This window comes from Crotalus tigris, unplaced genomic scaffold (genome assembly GCF_016545835.1).
Source record: "Crotalus tigris isolate CLP2741 ecotype Arizona unplaced genomic scaffold, ASM1654583v1 scf7180000017800.2534000, whole genome shotgun sequence".
NCBI classification, from domain to species: domain Eukaryota; kingdom Metazoa; phylum Chordata; class Lepidosauria; order Squamata; family Viperidae; genus Crotalus; species Crotalus tigris.
Window position 1 is genome coordinate 1,142,501 of NW_024096645.1, and position 23,404 is coordinate 1,165,904.

At 39.5% G+C, this 23,404-nt stretch overlaps 1 protein-coding gene across 7 annotated transcripts in view; it reads left to right on the plus strand.

Moving 5' to 3' along the window:
- DNAH1 (dynein axonemal heavy chain 1) overlaps positions 1–23,404 on the plus strand; it is a 197,113-nt gene that overhangs the window by 132,203 nt on the left and 41,506 nt on the right. For all 7 annotated transcript variants that reach the window (XM_039342601.1, XM_039342602.1, XM_039342598.1 and 4 more), the window contains 10 exons: positions 7,590–7,730; positions 8,035–8,195; positions 10,203–10,360; positions 10,975–11,148; positions 13,345–13,383; positions 14,853–15,031; positions 15,960–16,190; positions 17,280–17,476; positions 18,021–18,156; positions 20,163–20,371. In XM_039342601.1, coding sequence (XP_039198535.1) covers positions 7,590–7,730; positions 8,035–8,195; positions 10,203–10,360; positions 10,975–11,148; positions 13,345–13,383; positions 14,853–15,031; positions 15,960–16,190; positions 17,280–17,476; positions 18,021–18,156; positions 20,163–20,371 — 1,625 coding nt within the window. The remainder of the gene's footprint in view (positions 1–7,589; positions 7,731–8,034; positions 8,196–10,202; positions 10,361–10,974; positions 11,149–13,344; positions 13,384–14,852; positions 15,032–15,959; positions 16,191–17,279; positions 17,477–18,020; positions 18,157–20,162; positions 20,372–23,404) is intronic.

The following is a 23,404-nucleotide window of genomic DNA, read 5'->3' on the forward strand; positions in this document are numbered from 1 at the left end:
TATCATTAAAGCTAGACCCCACTGTCACTCCCATTAGAATTAAAGCAAGAAGGGTCCCTTTTGCTTTAAAGAGTAAAATTGACACTGAGTTGGATAAACTGATCCAACAAGGAATTCTAGAACCTGTTGACTCCAGTCCTTGGGAGACCCCCATTGTCATGCCTCTCAAGGCAAATGGGAACATTCGCATTTGTGCTGATTACAAATGCACTCTGAATAAGGCATTGTAGCAACATGCCTATCCTGTTCCTGTGGTCAGTCATATTCTGGCCTCCCTCAAGGGGGGGCGTGTTTTTGCAAAGCTTGACCTAGCTCAAGCATATCAACAGCCGCCTGTTGATGACGATGCTGCTATAGCTCAGACCATTGTGACCACAGAGGGGCCTTCAAGGTAAAGAGGCTACAATTTGGAGTAAATGTCGCTCCTGGGATTTTCAAAGCGTAATGGAAAACACACTACGGGGTATACCAGGGGTTTGCCCCTACTTTGATGATGTCTTAATTGCAGGAGACTCCACACACAATTTAGCTGAAAGGCTGAGGGCTGTCCTGTCAAGGTTCAGGAAGACAGGCCTCAAACTTAAAAAGGACAAATGCAAAATTGGGGTGCCCTCTACTGATTTCCTGGGGTTCAAAATTGATGCTGCTGGGATTCACCCTGCTGAATCCAAACTAAAAGCTATTATGCATGCCCCCAGGCCAAAGTCTAAGGCCTTTCTGGGCCTTTCTGGGCCTTCTGAATTTCTACAATTCCTTTCTTCCATATAAGGCTAGTGTAGCTGAGCCTCTTCACAGGCTATTAGATAAACAGGCAGTGTGGCAGTGGTCACAAACACATGAGGCAAGTTTCAATGAGGTCAAGGCCTTACTCACTTCTAACAGTGTACTTGCACATTTCAATGAATCCCTTCCTGTGTGCATCGCTTGTGATGCTTCCCCTTATGGGGTAGGAGCTGTACTGAGCCACCTCAGGTCTGATGGAACTCAGGTTCCTGTTGCATATTACTCCAGAACATTGTCTTCTGCTGAGCGTAATTATGCTCAAATAGACAGGGAGGCCTTAGCTGTCGTTGCTGGGATTAAAAAATTCCATGATTTTTTATATGGTAGACATTTCACGGTCTTCACTGACCATAAGCCTTTGCTGGGACTGTTTACCACACGTAAGCAAACCCCCCAAATCATCTCCCCCAGGATGCTAAGGTGGTCTATCTTTTTGTCTGCATATGACTTTTCCCTACTTCACAAGCCTGGGAAGGAAATGGGCCATGCTGATGGCCTCAGTAGATTACCCCTGCCGGTAATAGAAGCTGACCCCGCGCCAGCCATCAATCTTCTTTCTATCCAAGCCTTGCCCGAGTCCCCTCTGAATGCCAGGGATGTAGCTGCTGAATCAGGCACAGATCACGCACTTTCACGTGTCCTTTCTTGGGTTTTGTCTGGATGGCCTGAGCACTGTCCTGGTCCTGAGTTTCAGAGTTTCTGGTCTAAAAGAAACGAGTTGTCCACCTCTCAGGGTTGTCTGCTTTGGGGAAGCAGAGTTGTCATTCCCACCTCAATGAGGACTAGGGTCTTAGGTTCCCTCCACGAGGGTCATCCTGGCATTATACGAATGAAGGCTCTTGCGCGCAGCCATTTGTGGTGGCCGGGCCTAGACAAAGACATTGAAGCTAAGGTGCACGCATGCCACCTTTGTCAACGCTCGCGCCCTGAAATGCCCCAAGCTCCTGTACATAGATGGGAGGAAACACAGTCTCCATGGTCTAGGGTGCACATTGACTAAGCTGGGCCCTTTCAGGGTCATTTCTTCTTGGTCCTAGTTGACAGCCATTCAAAATGGCTTGAGGTTGTACCTGTCTCATCCAACATCACTGCAAAGACCATTCAGGTACTGAGGGGGATTTTTGCTGCACACGGGTTCCCAGACGTCATTGTGTCTGACAACGGCCCACAATTCACTTCCTCCGAATTTCAAGCTTTCTTGCAGGCTAATCTGATTCGTCATGCTACCTCTGCACCTTTCCACCCGTCCACCAACGGTATGGCTGAACGCATGGTTCGCATCACCAAGGACGCTTTGAAGAAACTCACCTACGGAGACTGGCATCACAGCTTGGCTGACTTCTTCCTTTCTTATCGCACCACACCGTCCACTTCTACAGGGAGAAGCCCAGCTGAACTTAGTTGGGGGCGCAAACTGACTACCAAGCTTGACCGGTTGCATCCGAACAGACTGCCTCCTTCTGTCTCCCACCCCAGGGCACCTAGGCAACTACTTGTGGGTGCCCCGGTTTGGACTCGTAATTACGGGCCTGGTCATACATGGGTCCCCGCTTCTATATCCAGGGTCACGGGTCCTCTGTCCTACGAGGTATCCCTGGACAACGGTCGTGTCCTGCGTCAGCACATTGACCAACTTCGCCCTCGACGGGACCTTCCCGCTGAGACTCCTGGGTCTTTTCCAGGGGGGGGAGGGGGAACCCTTTGGGCAAAGGGAGGGGCAAGGAATGATGCCCATTATCAATGGGGAAACTATAAACAGCCCATCTCAAGATTCCGCAAGTGCTCCAAACAGGAATTCAAGGAGCCCAACTAGATACCAGGCACCAACGCCTACTCCAGCCAGGGAGTCACCCCAGGGGCATAATCACTACTCACCCTGCAGCACTCAGTACTCCAGTCAGGGAGAATACCCGGGAGCATCCCAACAATCCATACCCTGCAAGAGAGCTGGCACACAATCCTGCTAGTTGGCCCAACACTACCCCTGTCCCCAGAAGGGGGCAAACACACAGGGAGGTGGTCGAGGAACCAAATCCCGACTACAACACCTCTGACTTCACTCAGGGGACAACTGAGTTTTGGGACAGTACTGAAAACCACACAAGCCCGGACACAGAACGGGTTTCAGGGGACAGACAGCCTCCTGACAAGTCTTGGACAGACCTAGGAGGTTCTACTGAAACGCCCAACAGTGACAGTCACTTAGAAGGGCCAGAGAGCCTACAGCTAGGCGGGACAACCAGGTCACACAGAGAAAAAAGCCCTGGCCTGACGAGCCCGGTGGGCAAGCAAGCAGACCAGGCAGTGGAGCACAGCCCTTGGGAACCCCCAAGGCAAAATAGGGGGGACAGGCACGCATCACCTCTCAGTCAAAGGGTACTTGGCAAGCACCAAGAACTTAGGAGGTCACAGAGAGCAAGGAAATCTCCTAAGTATTTGGAGGATTTTGTAACTCTCTTGGCAAAACAGAGCTAGTAGAAAAGTAGAGCACTGAGGCTGATGGAAAATGGGGAATACCTGGTATTGGGGAGCATGGCACTACACTAAAGAAATGAGTTATGTGTTATTATGGTATGAGGAATAGTTTTAGCCCGGGGGGAAGGGGTGTTATGTCCTGAGCCTGTGCAAGCAGGCTCGGGGCATTGCAAACGGTCCCGGGCAGGTGCAAGTTGCTGTCGCCAGTACTTGTGCGCATGCGCAAGTGCTGGCGCGCCAAAAGTTGCAGATTGACCCGGGGATGGCCTATATAAGAGGCCAGGAGTTTTGGGCGTTGCCAGTGTCTTCTAACGGTAAAGCTGAACTAAGAATAAAGAGTTTCCTGCTTCTTGTGTCTTGCCATTTCGCGAAGGACGCAACACCAGTAATAAATGACTGAACAAGCAAATTGTTATTCAACTTTTGTAAAAACCTACTCTGAGCATAACTAATGTCTATCAAACCTCACAGTCAATATTAGTGAGACTCCAGACAATTCCATATCACTACCATTTTTACTCCCCAGCCCCTCAAAAGGAGCTTAAAGGCAAACAGTAAACTTCTATGCTACCATCAGCTTCCAAACTGAAACAAGACCATGAACCAATCAGGATCCCCTTCAACATTCAAACAATGTTATCCCCCATCCACATTTTTGGTCTGTTTTATATGCATTTGATTAACAATACACTATTTTGACTGGTTGCTAAGCAGTGAAACGGTAGTATCTCAGCATGATGCTCTGGTGGCTAGACTCTATTGGAAGGGAGAGGCTAGGTTAACACCAAAAATCAAAACTGGGGTGACACAAATGCCACTGATGGTGAAGAAATGGCCCATGGATAAGTCTCAGCATTTCAAATGTGAGTTCGCATCATCATTTCTGAGCTGGGAATAAACGGACACATCTACCAAGCACATATGAGATCACAAACATTTTGATATGATACTGGAGTAATGCAAGGACTCCATGTGGAAATACCCTCTTTGGTCATATGTAACTTTTTTAAAGAGCTCCAATCTTTAACAAATGGCTATGCTCCTTATTATTTATTTATTTTATTTATTTATTTGCTGCCTATCTCACCATAAAACGGCTGTCAACGCTGCAAATATTGTATATTCTTGCTTTTGACAATATGCAGAATTGTCTGGTAAATATGGGGTTAATAAAGAGCAGAAGGGGCGTTGGGGGTAACGCCCGGGAAAGAAAGAGGAAGAAAACATTTGACCTTCACACTAATTGGATAGTGTGAGATATGACGGCTAATTTAGGGAGGGAACATGCTGATAATTTAACTGCTCAGAGGAAGAGAACTTAGGTCCTAGCATCCCTCCGTTGTGCTTGTGCCGACATTTTGTAACAATAAAAGACTTTTAGGAAAATCAATGCCTGGAAGTTCTTTGGAATGTTTCATTAGCCGGAACCACAACAACGGCTCTTAAAGTGAGTCTTACAGCATCATCCAGTCATCAATGAAATAATAGAAATCTATCATTTTTACTGTTATTTTAGTACAATATTGGCTGAATTACTCTAAAAGATGCTATGCTAATGGGAAAATGATCTGTATTTTTTACATAGTGCCATATTCCTAGGGGCAAAAATTCAGGATTTTTTGAAATAAATTCAGTTTTTCATTATTCTCAAGTCAAAGACTCTTCTCATAATCATATTGACCTATTGCTTTGTTAAATTAATTTTTAAAATACATTTGCTACAATACTGGTGAAAGGTTTAATGTGTTCATAAACAATACACATTGCTCCAAAGTATAGTTCTATTCTAAAAAAATAGAATGGATTTTATTAAATTTAAAACTACATAGCATTATATTAAAATGTCACTGTCTTTCCCCACCAGATTTTTAAAGCACTTGACAGTACAAGTTCAATTTACTTTCAAATTGTTATTGGAAATGCTTTTGAAAATAAGTTCATTGTTATAATGAATCAGTTATACCTACCAGTAGAAGCAATAATTAGGGCAGAGCTATGCAGCATTTAAAATAACCAATCCTAAACCTTAGTAAAGTAAAATAAAAATCCCTGACAATGTTTTAATGAAAGTCAGCAACAGAGGCTAAACAAGGGGAAGTTAAAGCTCTAGCAGCAACCTTCTGTTCACATTTGCCAGCAAACTTTCTATTATCTCAGCTTCTAAAATAGGGAAGAAAAAACCTTATTTTCAAGCTAACAAGGAATTTCTGTAAAATAAAACATTTCCAAAGTCGTTGATGATTTGCTTGGATAAACTAAGAAAGATATTCAAGTTGGTAATCTTGCTCCAGGTCTGCTCCCTTAATATGAGGCTTCTTTATTCTTTCTTGCTTAGTAAATATAGTACAGGAGCACTGTGGCTTGAGTGTTTGGAATGCTAGACAGGAGATTAGCAAGCCCACGTTTGAGACCCGAGAGCTGCCAGGGGGGCAGGGTTGAGCTCTTGTCCTTCACTCCAGCTCCTGCCAAGTACATGAAAGGAGCCCCCAACTGGGTGTCCCCAAGGCAACGGTGATGTCACTTGCTAATTCTTTCAACCCAAAAGCACCTTGAAAGCCTCCCTTCCTTTTTTTCCCCAGACTTCTAGGCTGCTCTAATCTGAGCAGTGTACAATTTCCCAATATGTACTTGTGATTAAAAACAATTCAAATCAAAAGTTAAAACAAAATTATACAGTATGCAAATATGCAAAAAATGAGACACACTTGGACAAATAAATCATCCTTAGAAAGAATAGCTCCATCCAACCAGCTCCCGTGGTTTGGTAAAACAACCAGGTTTTTATTAATTTCCTGAAGGTCAGGACAAAGGGGCTTTTTGTCAGAGATTTTATTTGTTTGTTTATTTGTTTGTTTGACCTAGACATCTTCCGATTCCAATTGACTCATAGTAGTTTACAGAATAAAAACAGAACAATAAATATTCAACCCAGATAAAAGCATCACAATAAACTGATGATAGATCCAGTCACCACAATTGATCATGTACTTAACAAGGTTCTCCAGTCAACCTAGCCCAAATCTGGGAGAAGAGGCAGGTTTTTAAGGTCTTCTAGAATTGTATCAGGATGGGAAGCATCTGGATCTCAGACACCAATTCCAGAGAGCTGGTGCTACATGAAGATACAGGATTTTATAGAACTAGAAATTTATTTGCAGATGGGAATCCTATGACTTTTGGATATATTTCGCAAAGGCAAATGGACATAAATATAAACCAGAATTTAAATGAACCATGTTCTTTTACAAATTATATAGAGAGAATCAATAAAAAATTATATATAGCATCAATGAAAAAAACATTTTAAAAATGGGGAAGGAGAATTTTAAAAGCATTAAAACACTTATACAGCATTAAGTGCTGTTTTCATTTCATTCTTTCTAATTTCTGTTTTTGTTTTGCAAAAATAAAGGGGAAAGTGAGAGAAAAGAAAATAGCCTGAAATCACACTACCATTATTCAGCAGTTGCCTATGTATTTTTATTTTACTACAGTCTTTTCTAGGGGCTGAAAAAAGAAAGAAAGAGAGAGGCTGTTAGCTGGAGGCAGCCTGCAAGCCATGGCTTGTTAATTATAAAATAGCTATTAAGAACTAGCCTCCGTTCATTACTTTTAAAAATATATTTCAGTCCATGTGCATATCTCCTTAACTCCTTCCCTTTTCTTTTGTTTGGTTTAATCACACACCTTGGAGGAGGAAGTGTTGATAGATAGCATGTGGCATCTGCGTATGTGTGGGTATAAAATTGAAGGAGTAATTCCTATAGTTCATGAGAAGGCTATAATGATTTTGTTGTTGGTTGATTGTTTGTTTGTTTTAGGGGAAGCGGAGGCGGAGCATCAGAAATTTACTATGTTAGGAGCATCTCTTTCTGCCTCTTTGATTGAGCTGTGGAGATTGTGCTAATGGATGCTAATGGCATCAAAAACACTGCTCCAGATGGCATTTCTCTCCAAAGTACATCTTGCCATGATTTCATTTTCAAAGTATACTGGAAAGGAGGATCATTTTTAAAGTAAAGTCACTAATACATCCATCCCCGTTTCCATGACCATGTAAATTTTACTTCCTCCCTAAATCCAAATCTTCTTTGACAAGAAGTCCTCAGTTTGGATGAAGCGGTATTTAGGGAAGAGTCAGCACACCTATGATTGTGATTAATATTAATTTGATGAAGGCCAATCATTTTTCCAATGACACAATAGCGTTTTAAGTATGCATATCACTGTAGCTAGAAGGGTAAGAACTTGCAAATCCATTTCTATATCAGATACAGGATAATTTAAACTGTATAATCTCTCTTTTTCATCAATACCTCCATCTCTCTTAGATATCCTGGCAGAATTGGATGGATTCTTCTACAGAGTTTACAATGGTGCCTGATACCAGCTATTGTGATATTATTGTACCTACAATGAACACTGTCCAAATGGCATACCTCTTAGAAATGTTACTGACTAATCACAAACCGGTATGTGTGTGTCGTGATTTTCAAATAGGTACAATTAATATTATACTAATGCAAGCATTCTGTTGCACAATTAGACTATTGGGAGCACTTTTCTCAAGTAGCCAGAAACATGACTACTGTTAATGCACTATTCTTGCATTTCTGATTGGCATTGTAATTTAAAAGTTATTTAATCTTTCCATGTTTTATCTGACTTTTGCTGGGCAGAAAAGTTATAATTAAGCACCATTTGGGGGGGGGTGCGTGAATATTTGGCAAGTGTTATCCACAAATACATAATTACAATTTTCTTCTCCATATACAGGTTCTTTGTATTGGTCCCACAGGAACTGGAAAAACACTCACTATAGCAGACAAGCTTCTGAAGAACCTGCCATTAGAATATATCAGCCATTTTCTGATGTTCTCTGCTCGAACTTCAGCCAACCAAACCCAGGATCTCATTGACAGCAAGCTGGATAAAAGGCACTCTCTTAAAACAATTCTCTAATTTTCTTCCTGTTTATTTTATTTATTTCTATATATATTAGTTGATTTTGCTTTCCAAATCTGCTAAAATGAATATAGGTAGTCCACAACGTATGACTACAGTTAAGTCCAAAACCCATTGCTAAGCAAGACAATTGTTAGGTGACTTTTGCTTTATTTTATTGCCTCTTTCTATAGCTGTTAAGTGAATCACTGCGATTGTTAAGTTAGTAACATGGTTAAGGGAATCTGGCCTCCGCATTGACTTTGCTTGTCAGGGGGTTGCAAAAGGTGATCAAGACACTGCAACCATCATAAATACTTGCCAGTTGCCAAGTGTCCGAATGTTGATCACTTGACCAACATGGGAATGCTGCAATGGTCATAAGTGTGAAAAATGGACATAAGTTACTTCTTTGAATGCTGCTGTAACTTTGAACAGTCACTAAACGAATGGTTGCAAGTGAAGATCTGCCTATAATTTAAAAGCTTGAAATAAGAACCAAATGTTAAGGAATGACTTCTCATGTGATGTGTGGCAAAAAGAAACCTTGGAGTTAGTAATATGGGCAAAAGAATATTGGAAAAATATGGTCGCTGGAATGTGTACCTATTACATCAATAATTGTCACTGAGTTTATAATATTATTTCTTGCTATTCAGAATGGTTTTTTAATCAGATCACATAAAATCAAATGATAAAAACACATGATTGTGGATGTGCACTTCAAAGAACATAAATATATATGACATAAATTGTTTATGAGTACATTTGTAAGACATTTCTGTAAAATTGAAAATATAACTTACACCTACCCTACTGAGGGGCTTTGTGTTATCAAGAAATGTGGAAGAACTGCAAAAATTCTGTATTAAGAACTCTTCTAAGATGTGTGAAGTATCTGAGCAATAAATCATTTTTCACTTACAATAAATTCTTACTTTTGGCACTGGGAGCTTATACCAATAATTCTACAGACCCATGGCAGCACAGAGCATAGCTTCCCAGCAGAATTCAGGCTAGTCCCCATTTGGTTGGTCTTCAGGAAATTGAATTCTGTTGCAGACACTTCTCCTAATGCAGGGGTTCCCAACCAGGGGTGCTCGTAACCCCTGAGGGTGTGAAACGATATTCTGGGGGGAGGCAAAAACTTGGGTTTTCAAAATTATAGTGTATATGCATAATTCATTGCCATTATTTCAAACTGCGTAAGGGGTGCAAGAATATATCAGAAGCGTTCTAGGGGTACAGGTATAGAAAAGGTTGGGAACCACTGTCCTAAGGTCATGCACTGCACCATCGTGTACCCTTTTAATTATGTTTTTGTTGTTTTGTTCATTTAGTTGGAGGATTTTATGATTGTTTGTTGCTTAATTTTAACCATACAATGAATGTTTTTTTTAAAAAAAATTGCATTATTATACCTTACATACACTGGCAAGAATATATTAAACATATTTAATATATTCTTGGCAGTATATTAAATATTTAATACTATATATATTAAATATAGTATATATGTAATATATATATATATATATATATATATATATATATATATATATATATATATATATATGTTTTCTGAGGTTTTCGCGGGTGTTTGTATGTAGGTCTTTGGTTGTTCGGGTTTTCTCCCGCGTAAAATTGGAAGTGTCTTGGCGACGTTTCGACGAAGTCCCATTCGTCATCTTCAGGCTGGTGTTTTCAGCTTCGTGCTTCGAGCAGCAATGTTCGAGCAGCATTGCTGCTCGAAGCACGAAGCTGAAAACACCAGCCTGAAGATGACGAATGGGACTTCGTCAAAACGTCGCCAAGACACTTCCAATTTTACGCGGGAGAAAACCCGAACAACCAAAGACCTACATATATATATATATATATATATATATATATATATATATATATATATATATATATATTAATAAATACATCTCCAACAAGTATTATCATATATCCTGTATTCCACCCAGTAATTTTTATTTTTGTCTTGTTAAATGCAGACGTAAGGGAGTTTTCGGCCCCCCACTTGGCCGGTATTTCATTTTTTTCATTGATGATCTGAACATGCCAGCATTAGAGACCTATGGTGCCCAGCCACCCATTGAGCTTCTTCGGCAGTGGATGGATCATAAAGGCTGGTATGATAGGAAACAAATTGGTAAGACACAAGTTCTGTATCTAATTTCTGTACAAAACACTGTTTTTTTTTCAGAACTGGCAAGTCGGTTTTAAATCTGTACTGGTATACTGACATATCTGTCTGCTGTGTGTGTGTGTTGTCATGGTTCCGACATATGAAACTCTTCAAAGAACTTCGAGGCATTGTTTACCTTAAAGAATCTTTATTCGAGTATCAATACATCGGCATGTACATAGTCCAAGCCAAAATCTGGCTTCCCCTTCCCTCAGCACACAATATCAAAGCACAATTCCCTCCTCTAACTAACAGTCATAAATCACATTCTCCAATTAGTTTGAAATGCTGGCTTTCCACCCAATTCTTCATCCCGCTATGTCTTATCATCTCTTATTACAAACAGTCTTGATTCTCACCATTATACAATATTGTTTTGTCTAACTAATCTCCCATGCACATTCCTCCTCCCCGCCCCCAGTATCATCTAATTCTAACTCTAAAATAAAAAGTTAAAGTAAAGGGGAATGGATGCATCTCCATATGTTGTCAAAGTAAGAACATCCGATGTTAGCACGTTGACATGTGTGATATTTTAATGATTCACTCATCTTGAGCATGCTTTTGCTTGTTTTCAGGTACCTTTAAGAAATTAGTGGATATTAACTTTATTGGTGCTATGGGACCACCAGGGGGAGGAAGAAATGCAGTTACACCACGCCTCACGCGCCACTTCAACTATCTCTCATTCACTGAGATGGAGGACAGCAGCAAGAAGAAAATCTTCTCCAGTATTCTTGGCAGTTGGATGGGTGGGTCATATGAAGCAGGGTTCTTTCTCTTTCTCTTTCTTAGCTCTGCTCTTAGGTGATCTATAACTTTTGGGAGGTATATCCTGTTGTTCCAAGAGATTGTTATTTGGACTGCTAGTCCTGTCTGGGCAGACATTGAAATCATAACAGAATCTATAAAGCAGTCATATGCTATGTTATCTTTTTTCCAGAGTACTGTCAGATACCGACAGATAAATGCTAGATTGCATGTTCAGTATTCTTATTGTATGGAATATTACCATACAATGAGGAGTGAGAGGCAAAATCAGGCCATTGAAAAATAAGACATTTTACATAATCTCAAGTTTTTATGTACTTGAGGAATTCCCTCTTCAAGAGGGATGTGTAAAGGTATGTACATCTTATAGGTACTGTAAGAAAAATATGTTTATGTTCCCTGGCTTCTCAAGCTTCTGTTAGCTCCAGAATGTATGGAACATTTAGCTGGTCATTAAAAACTCCCCCACATTCTGCCATTTGTAAGGCCTGAACAGCATGACAAGAGTCCTTATGCAAGCTGGTGTAAAAGCCCCCTCTTCAGGCCACTGGCGGGGAAAGTCAGGCTTTTGTGATGCTTTCTCTAGTTCCCTAAGACTGCAGCCATAGCTGTCTGAGAAATGGAAGGGGCCAGGAAAGTTGAGTCAGCATTAGGACCACTTTCAAACAGTTTGTAAAGATACCCCTTTTCCTTTTTGGTGGGAAATTTCATCTGCATTCCTGCCATTCTCTGAGAAAAGTCCCCTGGAGTTGGACAGCCCCCCAAATTTAAATAAACAAATAAACAAGCAAATAAATCAGTACATGTTTTCCTTTGAAAAAGCATGAAGAGGAAACACATCCAGATATATTTACATAAAGGTAGCCCTAGCTTAGCAATTGTGTCAGAGAGTAACCATTCATGGTTAAGGCAATGCTGTAAAAGTAACTTTTGGACCAATGCCTGTGTTTATGACTTTTACAGCATCTCTCTCTGTGTGTGTCTCAGTCCTGTGTTTGCCATTACAGTGAGTTACTATGTGTTGTCCTGTATACATTTTTAAGCATGATGGCGGTCATATGATTTTTCATTTAGCAAGTCCATCACTTCATGACCTAATAACCTGTCCCAATTGCAGTCAATAAATGAAGACTACCTGTGCTGAGAAAAATTCCCAGCACACAGTCAGGAAGCTGGGAATCCAGAAGAAAAATACTTTCTTCCTGAATCACCAGTTGGCCCTGTTTGCTGGCTACTAGGTAATGAGGAAGGGATTGCAACTTTAATCTTCCCTTCTCTACAATTTCTCTTGCTCATCCCAGATACTGGCATGTATATGTGAGTACAAGATAAACAATGTGTTCTTGTCTGTATGAGGGAGAGGGCACTTCAACCTGGCAGAGTTTGTACTCTATTTCCACTTCCCAATCTCACACAAATGTGTTTGAAGCCAATCTTTAATCATCTTTGCTTCCATTGGCCTCAGAACACTGAAAGGTTGTTTTTGTGGGGAAACAGGAGGAAGAAGGTGCATATGTTCGCTGTCTTGAGTTATTTGTAAAAATAATAAAGGCATGGCACAAATAATAAAATAAAAATTCTACCATAAACTTTTCAAAACTCTCTATAGCCAGTAAAAGATTTTTTTTTATTTTTTTTTTAAAAATAGCACTTAAAAAGTATAGTACCCTTTAAGCATCATAGCTCCTGGAATAATAAAAGTTACTTTGCTCCCATTCAGCAAATGTTTTCCTCTACATTTTCATTATGTATAGTGTGCACATTGTTACCTAGAAAGCTTTTTGTAACTGTATGCCATTGCTTCTGTTTCTATTAAATCAGAAATGAGAGCTATAAAAAGAAAGACTATCAGTCTGAACAACTTCTTTCAACAGGGTTTGCAAAGCTTGCTCGAAATAATAAAAATTAGGTTCAAAGTCGGTACTGCTTCTTAACAGACTTAGATTGTAGCTGAAACTGAAGCAAAAGCTTATTTGTACCAAAAAGCTGAAAAATATTGGGATGCACAGCAAAACAAGAGCAGAACCAAGAGAAAAATCAACTTTCCAGATAAGGCCAACAAGTTTCCTTCCAAGGCAGAGTGTCTTTGGGACAAAATAACTTCCCCCCTTTCTGTTTTGAAGATGGAACTTTTTGTAAAAAAATTAAACATTTTATTTTTTTCCCTTGATTTTTAGCTGGAAAACTAGGAGAAATATGTTACAGAGAGCCAGTCCGTAAGTAATTTAAAATATGAATTATATTAGTGGTACATTTTAGAAATATACTTTTTCAATTACTTATTTATAAAATTTGTGATGCATCCTTCAGATTTGGGTTTTATTAAATGAAAGCAAGGAGTTTGTGTACAATTGATAATAGTAATATAATAATTATAAACATAATAATGCAGACTCACTACAAATAACAGCATAACAAAGCAGCAGCAATGTTGCATTAGAATATCTGCAAGAAATATCACTGGCCTGCAAACAAGAAGTGGTGGGACCACAAAATAGACAAAATAATAAAATATGAAGACACTAAAGGGCTCTGAGAATTAAGTATTCAAACAGACAAGCACTTGTCATATAACACCCCAGACTTAACAATTGTTGAAAAGAAAGACAAGTAAATCTGAATGGTGGATGTTGAAATACCTGGAGATAAGAGAAAAGAGAAAGTAATGGAGAGAATCACAAAATAAAAAGACCTGTAAATAGAAGTAGAATGACTGTGGCAAAAGAAAGCCAAGACTCTACCAGTACCGATAGTATTACATGCTTTAGAAGCAATCTCAAAACCTCTGGAGCACAACTTGAACATTATTGGCATTGACAAAATCACCATCAGTGAATTGCAAAAGGCTGCCTCACTTGGAACAGCTTACATCCTGTGATGATAATCTGGGTCCTCCTTTTACCCACCTCAGAAGGATGGAAGGCTGAGTCAACCTTGAGCCAGTGAGAAATCATCTTCTTTCTATAATATCCATGTACTGTTCCATATTTTATACTTTATGGACTTTTATTCTTTAGATTTCTCAGGATTTCCTTTTTCAGTTTTATATTAACTCAGTCCAACCGTGACTTTTTGGAACTTCCACTTGGTCTTGATCTCCCTTTCTATCTTCCTTCGTGTATTTGCACTCTCCTTCCTTCTCTATGTGACTAAACCATCTTAAGGTAATTCTTTTGTATGTCCCTCATGTTTCATATGTTCCTCAATGAACTCTCCTTCAGCATTCATCCTTTCTTGATTCTCTTTTTTTTTAGCGCACACACTCAAACTATTCCCACTTCATTTCAATTTACTTTTATCCTTTTCCTAATAACCAGCTCTCTCTTTCATATACAGAGGATAGAAGAATGCTGTTAAATGCAAATTTTCTCTTCTTTCAACAAACATTCATCCCTCACAATGGACCTTATTATATGCGCTCTCTTTTTGTTGTGTCATCAAATCTCTGCCATCATCACAAACATTCCTTATATCCTTAACACTGAACATTGAGCAACAAATAAAGCTTTGGTACAAAGTAGATTCAGGAATAAAGATAATAGAATATTTTCTTAATCTGTTTGTGAAATATTTATCTTGCTTTGTCCTATGCCAGATTTCTGTATTGTCATGCAACCAATATTCAGTTTGTCTCTTTTGAGAAGTCCTCCCTGCAAGACTGATCAGAAATTTTGTTTTCTTTTAGCTGGATGCCCTCAAATAACAGATTTGAATGAACCTCTCGTTGATGCTACAATATATGTGTATTCAACCATCACATCCCAACTATTGCCCACTCCAGCAAAATCTCATTACACATTTAATTTAAGGGATCTCTCTAAGGTTTTCCAAGGAATGCTGATGGCAGATCCAGCTAAAATTGTGGTGAGTACTGTTCTCATAACATTGGCTGGAAGTCCTACCAAAAAGGACTTATAATTAATTTTCTAATTAATATCCTGAGTCATTATCCTTTTCTGATCACATTAGTTCACATAGATCACATTAAAGATTATTTTTTTTAATTTAGAAATTCACATTGACTTTACTTAAAATGTATTTGAGATTTTAAAAAATGAAATAGTTTTTTCTGTGTTCGGTGGTAACAGCAAATGAATTACATCTGTATGATTCAGCCAATCACATTTTTATCTAGACTATTCATGATTAATATGAAATAGGCAAACTCCATCTGAGTGTGAAGGAATAATTTGGATATATAGCACCAAGTTCTATAGCAGGTTTTTGTTTATTAGTTCATTCACATTGTTAGCAATTTAATAACAAATTGAGAAAGGGGGTATATAAAAATTGTTAGACTCTATATATTGAGAGAATATTTATTTTAACCTTCTTTAAGGAAACTTCTACTAATTACTATCTTTAGTCTGAGTTGCTGGTTGTTTAGACCAGTATGTGTCTATGGATATTTTCAATCATCTAGATCATAGTTGTTTCAAAGGTATTTTTTTTTTCCCAAAAGGCAACTGGATTTTCTTGGGGTTCTTTTTCTTTGAAAACATGTTGCTTGTCATCCAAGAAGCTGCTTTAGAACTTCAGAATTGAAGAAGCTTCTTGGATGAGAAGCAAAATATTTACAAAGGGAAAACCAAGAAAGTCCAGTTGCCTTTTGGAAAAAGCACCTTCGGGTTTAGACCAGTATGTAAAGAAAAGATTATTCATTTGTTTGTTTGTTTGTTTATTAAATTTATACACCTGCCTATCCCATATGTGTGATTTAGAAATGGTTTGGGGTCCTGTGGAAAATAAACATAGAACATTACTAAAGACTTTCACTATAATTCTTTATCAGGATAAATTGCCCTTATTGAGGTTGTGGTATCATGAAAGCTGTCGTGTGTTCCGTGATCGCCTAGTTAATGATGAAGATCGAAATTGGTTTGATGACTTGATGAAGGACATGATGTTGAAATGGAAAACCAGCTTTTATGAAGTTGTTCCTTTTGATCCCCTTCTCTATGGAGATTTCATGATGCCTGGGTCTGATGTGAAGCTTTATGAACTGATCGATAACAAAGAGAAAGTAGGTTGCACATGATACTTCTCTGATTCTTCTGTTTGCTATGTCTTTAATTCCCGCTGCACAGTGTATAATTTAGGTGTGGTTAAGGATAACATAAGGTCTGGAAAGATATTCCAGATATGTTGCACATGTAGGCTAACACAGGAAGCATACTGTATATTAGAAGTATTTATTATTTTCTGTGTAAGAAGAATAAGGTTGTGCAAGGATAGACTGAATTCTAGACGCATGCTGAGAATGATAGATGAAACTGGATAGAACAGACCTAGATTATGCACTTTCTTCCCAAGCCCCCTGCTTCTTTTGGTGTTTAGGCAAGTAATAAAGAACAGTTGGGAATCTGCTATGCAGATGACTTGAGCATAGTACTTACGCTTGAAAAATGCAATAAACTAGGAAAGGGAACAAGTTTTATGTTCATAGTACTGCAGTGAATGCCATTAAAATCTTTACAGCTGACCTTTGCAAGTAATTACCCTTCCCACAGAACTCCCAAGTGGAAGGAGAGTGTGCTTACTGAGAAAATGTTAATTAAGCAGAGGGTAAAAATGTAAAGATTTTAATAAGGAATGATGTCCTTTGCATTCACTGCCATGTAGTCAGAAATAATAATGATAACAGTATACCTTCTTTCTTGATCACCAAATGAATTATAGTCATTAATTATTCTGGCTTCTTTGGTAAGCAAATGTTGGTTACATCTGTTGCTCAGATAGTTCAGGATAGGAGGAGTTAGATGACTTAATCAAGCCCATCATGGCTAAAACATTGAATTGTATTCTGGAATCTTACACAATTTGTTGGTATGACCTCTGCTCATTGAAGAAAAACTAAATATACTAGTTCTAATTCTATGAACAGTATTTGGTCTCAGGTATCAAAGTCAATATTTTCCTTTGTTGTCTGAAAGATATCAGTTTTGGAACTCAGATTCTAATTTTATTCTTTCAAATAACTATATTTCATTTATTATCATCAGTAGAATCTGATGATAATAGACAGAAGGGATGTACTTCTCCTATGGCCTCCAAAAATGTGCCTTTCCTAATTAACTGGTTTTATTGCTCTTCCTTTTTACTTTGTTCCTAGCTTATACAAGTGATAGAAGACTATATGGAAGAATACAACCAGATCAATACTACTAAGATGAAGCTAGTGCTATTCATGGATGCTTTGGCACACATATGCCGAATCACGCGTATTCTACGCCAGGCATTGGGCAATGCTCTTTTGCTGGGTGTTGGTGGTAGTGGAAGACAATCGTTGACTAAGCTGGCATCTCATATGTAAGATACAAATGCATGTTATTCATTTCTGCAACTAGTGAGCTGTGACAGAATGCAAATTATTTGAAGCCCGGCTTTGCAAGTTAGCATGCCACAGATAGGATACCAGGAATTAGGAACTGAATAAAATGTATATTCCATCAGTGAAGACATAGACATTGTTTCCAATGGTAGGAAGTTCAACAAAACCATCTGGGTAAAATATGGGGGGGGGAGGATCACTTTTGCAAAGCAGCAGTAACAACTTCATCTGATCACTAAGGTTCATTGCAAAACAATTCCATAAGTCAAATTATAAGTCATAATCAAATACTTATGCTGTTATCAAGCAAATTTTGACCTGTTCACTTCAATATATTTGTTGCTAAAGAAATAAGCTATTATTTTATTTTAAAAATGACTTCTTTCATCATTTGTAAACCCAACTTTTGTAATGAAAATGTCAAAACAATTGTGGCAGCATTTGAAATCTTCCTAATGATGTTCTTCAGTAACATCTTCACAGAAGTAACTCATGTCCTGATTCAGGCTCCTTCCTTTTTAGAGCTGATTATGAATGCTTCCAGATAGAGCTTTCCAAGAACTATGGGCCGACTGAGTGGAGAGAAGATATCAAAAAGATCATGCTGAAGGCTGGCTTGCAAAGCCTGTCTATTACATTTCTGTTTACAGATACCCAGGTGACCGAATCTATTGGCCAAATTCAAGAATTGGAATTTCTTCGTGTACTGTATTAGTTAACATGCTTCTTACATGAATAATAGTCATTAGTTTACTCAGAAGAGTCCCAACAATGGGGTTATCCAGCTCATTTGCCTCTCATATAATGCAATCCTGTACTATTTATATCTATTTACATGTTATTCTTCTTAAATTTAATGATAATTAATCCCAGAAAAGCATGCATACAATTGAACTCATAAGCCTCATTTTAGAATCTATGTAATACTTCTATGTGACTCACTCTTAGCCTGTTATCTATTCCTTACATGGGAAGGAAAGTTTATTACAAAATATATGTGCTTTTATATTTAGCATTTTAATATTATATTTGCATCTGACTAGTTCTACTAGAATATTGCTTTACTTTCCAAAAAGTTCTTGAATTAGGAGGAGGAGGAGGAGGAAGAAGAAGAAGAAGAAGAATTTGCTGCCTATCTCACCATGGGGCTACTCTAGGCGACTCACAACAATAAAAAAAGAAATAAATTAAAAGGAAATTTAAGCAAAGCAAAAGTAAAATAATAGAGAAACCAAAATAAACAAGGAAAAAGAAAACAAAGAAAATACATCAATATGACTACTAAAAATGAGTAGAATTCCCCCATCAAGTCCCCAGGCCAACCTGCAGAGGCAGAAAAGGGTAGGAAATTGAGGCAAATCTTACACTAAAGAGCAGGATGTTCCAAAGGGCTAGTGCTGCAGCAGAGAAGACTCTTCTGGATCTCGATAGTTGGAGTTCTTTGACCAACGAGTTCCCAGCAGGCCCTCTCTGCCAGCCCAAATGGTCTTAGTGGGACGAGACAGTTCATCAGGCATCCTGGAGCTATGCCGTTAAGGGCTTTAAATATCATAGCCAACACCTTGAACTGCACTTGGAAGCATATCGGTAACCAGTATAGTTTATGGAGAAAGGGTGAAATATGAGCCTCTAAGCCAGTGGTTCTCAACCTTTTTAATGCCACGACCCCCAACCGGTCATAAGTCGAGGACTACCCAACTGGTCGTAAGTTGAGGACTACCCAACCAGTCGTAAGTCGAGGACTTTCCCTGCCCGGGAGCACCACGCATGTGTGGTGCTTCCCCCTGCCCCAGCTGAGGCATAGCAGGCAAGGGGCAGCGACGGCGCAGGGCAACCACCGGCTGGGCCACCAGCTGGCCCAGTCCAAGGGAGGTAAGGCACCCACCGGGCCCCACGCATGCCAGCAACCCTCCCTGCACCCACCGGCCTCCCACCTCCCACCCCTGGCCCTCTTTTACTTATATTTTTAGTAGTTGTTCAGCAGGGAGGGGTGGAAACTTCCAGACAGCTCGCCTTCGCTGCAGACAACTTGCAGCACCGTTTGCAGACTGGGGCTTTTGTGGGCTCAGCAGGGCAGAGACAGCCTGGACAATTCCTATTGGCTTTTGAAAGCCAATAGAATTAGACTCTATTCAAGAGAGTCTATTCTATTGGCTTTCAAAAGCCAATAGAATAAAAGGGAGTAGCACAGCTAAGGAAAAGGAGGAAAAATGGCGGACTGCGTTGTTTGACGACCCCCGTGAAATGGTCGTTTGACCCCAAATGGGGTCGCGACCCACAGGTTGAGAACCGCTGCTCTAAGCCTTATTTGATTATCAAATAAGATTCTTGAGGTATTCTACTTTCAATTACAACTTTACAGTGAACTCTCTTACGATGGCTCTTGGAAGTCAAAAAAGAAAGGAAAAAATAAAGTTTATCAAATAACATTACAAGACTGTTCAGGAAGGGCATATCCTTACCATGTACTGGAGAAGGAGAAGGAGAGAGGGGAAAAGAGGAATATTGAATATTTCAATATACAGAAAGCATATTGGTTAGTTGGCTGGTTGTTAGTTGGATGGCTAAATATCTGCTAATATAAAAATAAAATAGATGTATTTTGGAGGGGTCATAGGGAAAGTGGAAACAATGAACATAACATCATTATATATGTTTTTTTAGATCAAAAGTGAATCCTTCCTAGAGGATATCAACAACTTGTTGAATTCAGGAGACATACCCAACTTGTATGCCCTAGATGAGCAAGACCAGATTATGACTGCTATGAAACCAATTGTTCAGGACCAGGGACTTCAACCCACCAAGGCCAACCTGATGGCTGCATACACAGGAAGAGTGCGCAGTAATATCCATACAGTCCTATGTATGAGGTATGAGCTAACCTGGTTCATATGGCTTACAGGAAAAATAAACTCTTCATTCTCAGCAACTTTCCTCTTTTAATGGTGATTCATACCATAGAAATCTATATAATCACAGCAACCTTCCCAAGCCTGATACCAAAAGCAATTTGTGACTAATAATACTTGATCCCAGCAGGGAGGATGGGAGATGTCATCCAAAAGGTCTACATAGCCCCAGAATGGGGAACTTTGCTCTAAAAATATCTGAAAAGAAATACAGGGAGTTCTCTTTATTCATTCACATTTGGCCCAACATGCTACAAAAAAAAAAAAAATACTTAAGACAATGGTATTTCCCTTTATGGATTACTGCCTTGTCGTGGCAAAGGGGCTTGCGTAACTCAATGAAGCTATAAGCTATGCCGTGCAGGGCCACCCAAGACGGACAGGTTATAGAGAGTTCTGACAAAATGTGATCCACTGGAGAAGGAAATGGCAAACCACTCCAGTATCTTTGCCATGAAAACCCCATGGACAGTACTAAAAGGCAAAAAGATATGACGCTGGAAGATGAGCCCCTCAGGTCGGAAGTGTCCAATATGCTACTGGGGAAGAGCAGAGGGCTAGTACTAGTAGCGCCAGAAAGAATGAAGCGACTGGGCCAAAGCCGAAAGGACGCTCAGCTGTGGATATATCTGGTGGTGAAAGGAAAGTCCGATGCTGTAAAGATTTTTTTCTCCATAGGAACCTGGAATGTAAGATCCATGAATCAAGGCAAGCTAGACATAGTCAAAAAAGAGATGACAAGACTGAACATCGACATCTTAGGAATCAGCTAACTAAAATGGACAGGAATGGGTGAATTTAACTCAGATGACCATCAGGTATACTACTGTGGGCAAGAATCCCTCAGAAGAAATGGAGTAGCCTTCATAGTCAATAAAAGAATAGGAAAAGCAATACTGGGATACAATCCCCAAAATGACAGAATGATCTCAATTCGAATCCAAGGCAAACCATTCAATATCACAGTAGTCCAAATCTATGCCCCAACCACTGGTGCTGAAGAGGAGGAAATTGACCGGTTCTATGAAGCCCTACAGCACCTTATAGAATTAACACCCAAAAATGATGTCCTTATCATCATGGGGGATTGGAATGCTAAGGTAGGAAGCCAGAAGATAACTGGAATAACAGGCAAGTTTGGCCTTGGAGTACAAAATGAAGCAGGGCACAGGCTAATAGAATTTTGTCAAGAGAATACAATGGTCATAACAAACACTTTTTTCCAACAACCCAAGAGACGGCTCTACACATGGACATCACCAGACGGTCAACATAGAAATCAGATTGATTATGTGCTCTGCAGCCAAAGATGGAGAAGCTCTATACAGTCAGTAAAAACAAGACCAGGAGCTGACTGTGGCTCAGATCATGAGCTTCTCATTGCAAAATTTAGGCTTAAATTAAAAAAAGTAGGGAAAAGCACTAGGCCACTCAGATATGAACTAAATCATATTCCTAATGAATATACAGTAGAGGTGACAAATAGATTTAAGGAATTAGATCTGATAGACAGAGTGCCTGAAGAACTATGGATGGAAGTTCGCAACATTGTACAAGAGGTAGCAACTAAAACCATCCCAAAGAAAAAGAAATGCAAGAAAGCAAAAGGGCTGTCTGAGGAAGCTTTGCAAATAGCTGAGGAAAGAAGGGACGCGAAAGGCAAAGGAGAAAGAGAAAGATACACCCAATTGAATGCAAAATTCCAGAGAGTAGCTAGAAGAGATAAGAATGCCTTCTTAAATGAACAGTGCAAAGAAATAGAAGAAAACAACAGAACAGGGAGGACCAGAGATCTCTTCAAGAAAATTGGAGATATGAAGGGAACGTTTCATGCAAAGATGGGCATGATAAAGGACAAAAATGGCAGAGACCTAACAGAGGCAGAAGAGATTAAGAAGAGATGTCAAAACTACACAGAAGAACTATACAAGAATGAGCTTAACATCCCAGATAACCACAATGAGATGGTCATTGACCTCGAACCAGACATCCTAGAATGTGAAGTGAAATGGGCCTTAGAAATTCTGAGCAACAACAAAGCTAGTGGAGGTGACAGTATTCCAGCTGAGCTATTCAAAATCTTAAAAGATGATGCAGTAAAAGTGCTACACTCAATTTGCCAGCAAATTTGGAAAACTCAACAGTGGCCACAGGATTGGAAAAGGTCAGTTTACATTCCAATTCCAAAAAAATGCAATGCCAAAGAATGTTCAAACTATCGCACCATTGCACTCATTTCACATGCTAGTAAAGTTATGCTTAAAATCCTACAAGCTAGACTCCAGCAGTATGTGGATCGAGAACTACCAGAAGTACAGGCAGGATTTCGAAGAGGCAGAGGAACTAGAGATCAAATTGCCAACATACGCTGGATCATGGAGAAAGCTAGGGAGTTCTAGAAAAACATCTACTTCTGCTTCATTGACTATGCAAAAGCCTTTGATTGTGTGGATCACAACAAATTGTGGCAAGTTCTTAAAGAGATGGGAGTACCAGACCATCTCATTTGTCTCTTGAGAAACTTATATGCAGGTCAAGAAGCAACAGTGAGAACTGGACACGGAACCACTGATTGGTTCAAAATTAGAAAAGGAGTCCGGCAAGGCTGTATACTGTTGCCCTGCCTATTTAACTTATATGCAGAGCACATCATGAGAAAGGCAGGGCTAGATGAATCAAAGTTGGAATTAAGATTGCCGGGAGAAATATCAACAACCTAAGATATGCAGATGATACCACTCTAATGGCAGAAAGTGAAGAGGAACTAAAGAGCCTCTTGATGCGGGTGAAGAAGGAGAGTGCAAAAGTTGGCTTGAAACTCAACATTAAGAAAACCAAAATCATGGCATCCGGCCCTCTCAATTGCTGGCAAATAGATGGGGAAGAAATGGAGGTAGTGACAGATTTTATTTTTCTGGGCTCCAAGATCACCTCAGATGGGGACTGCAGCCAAGAAATTAAAAGACGCTTGCTCCTGGGGAGGAAAGCTATGGC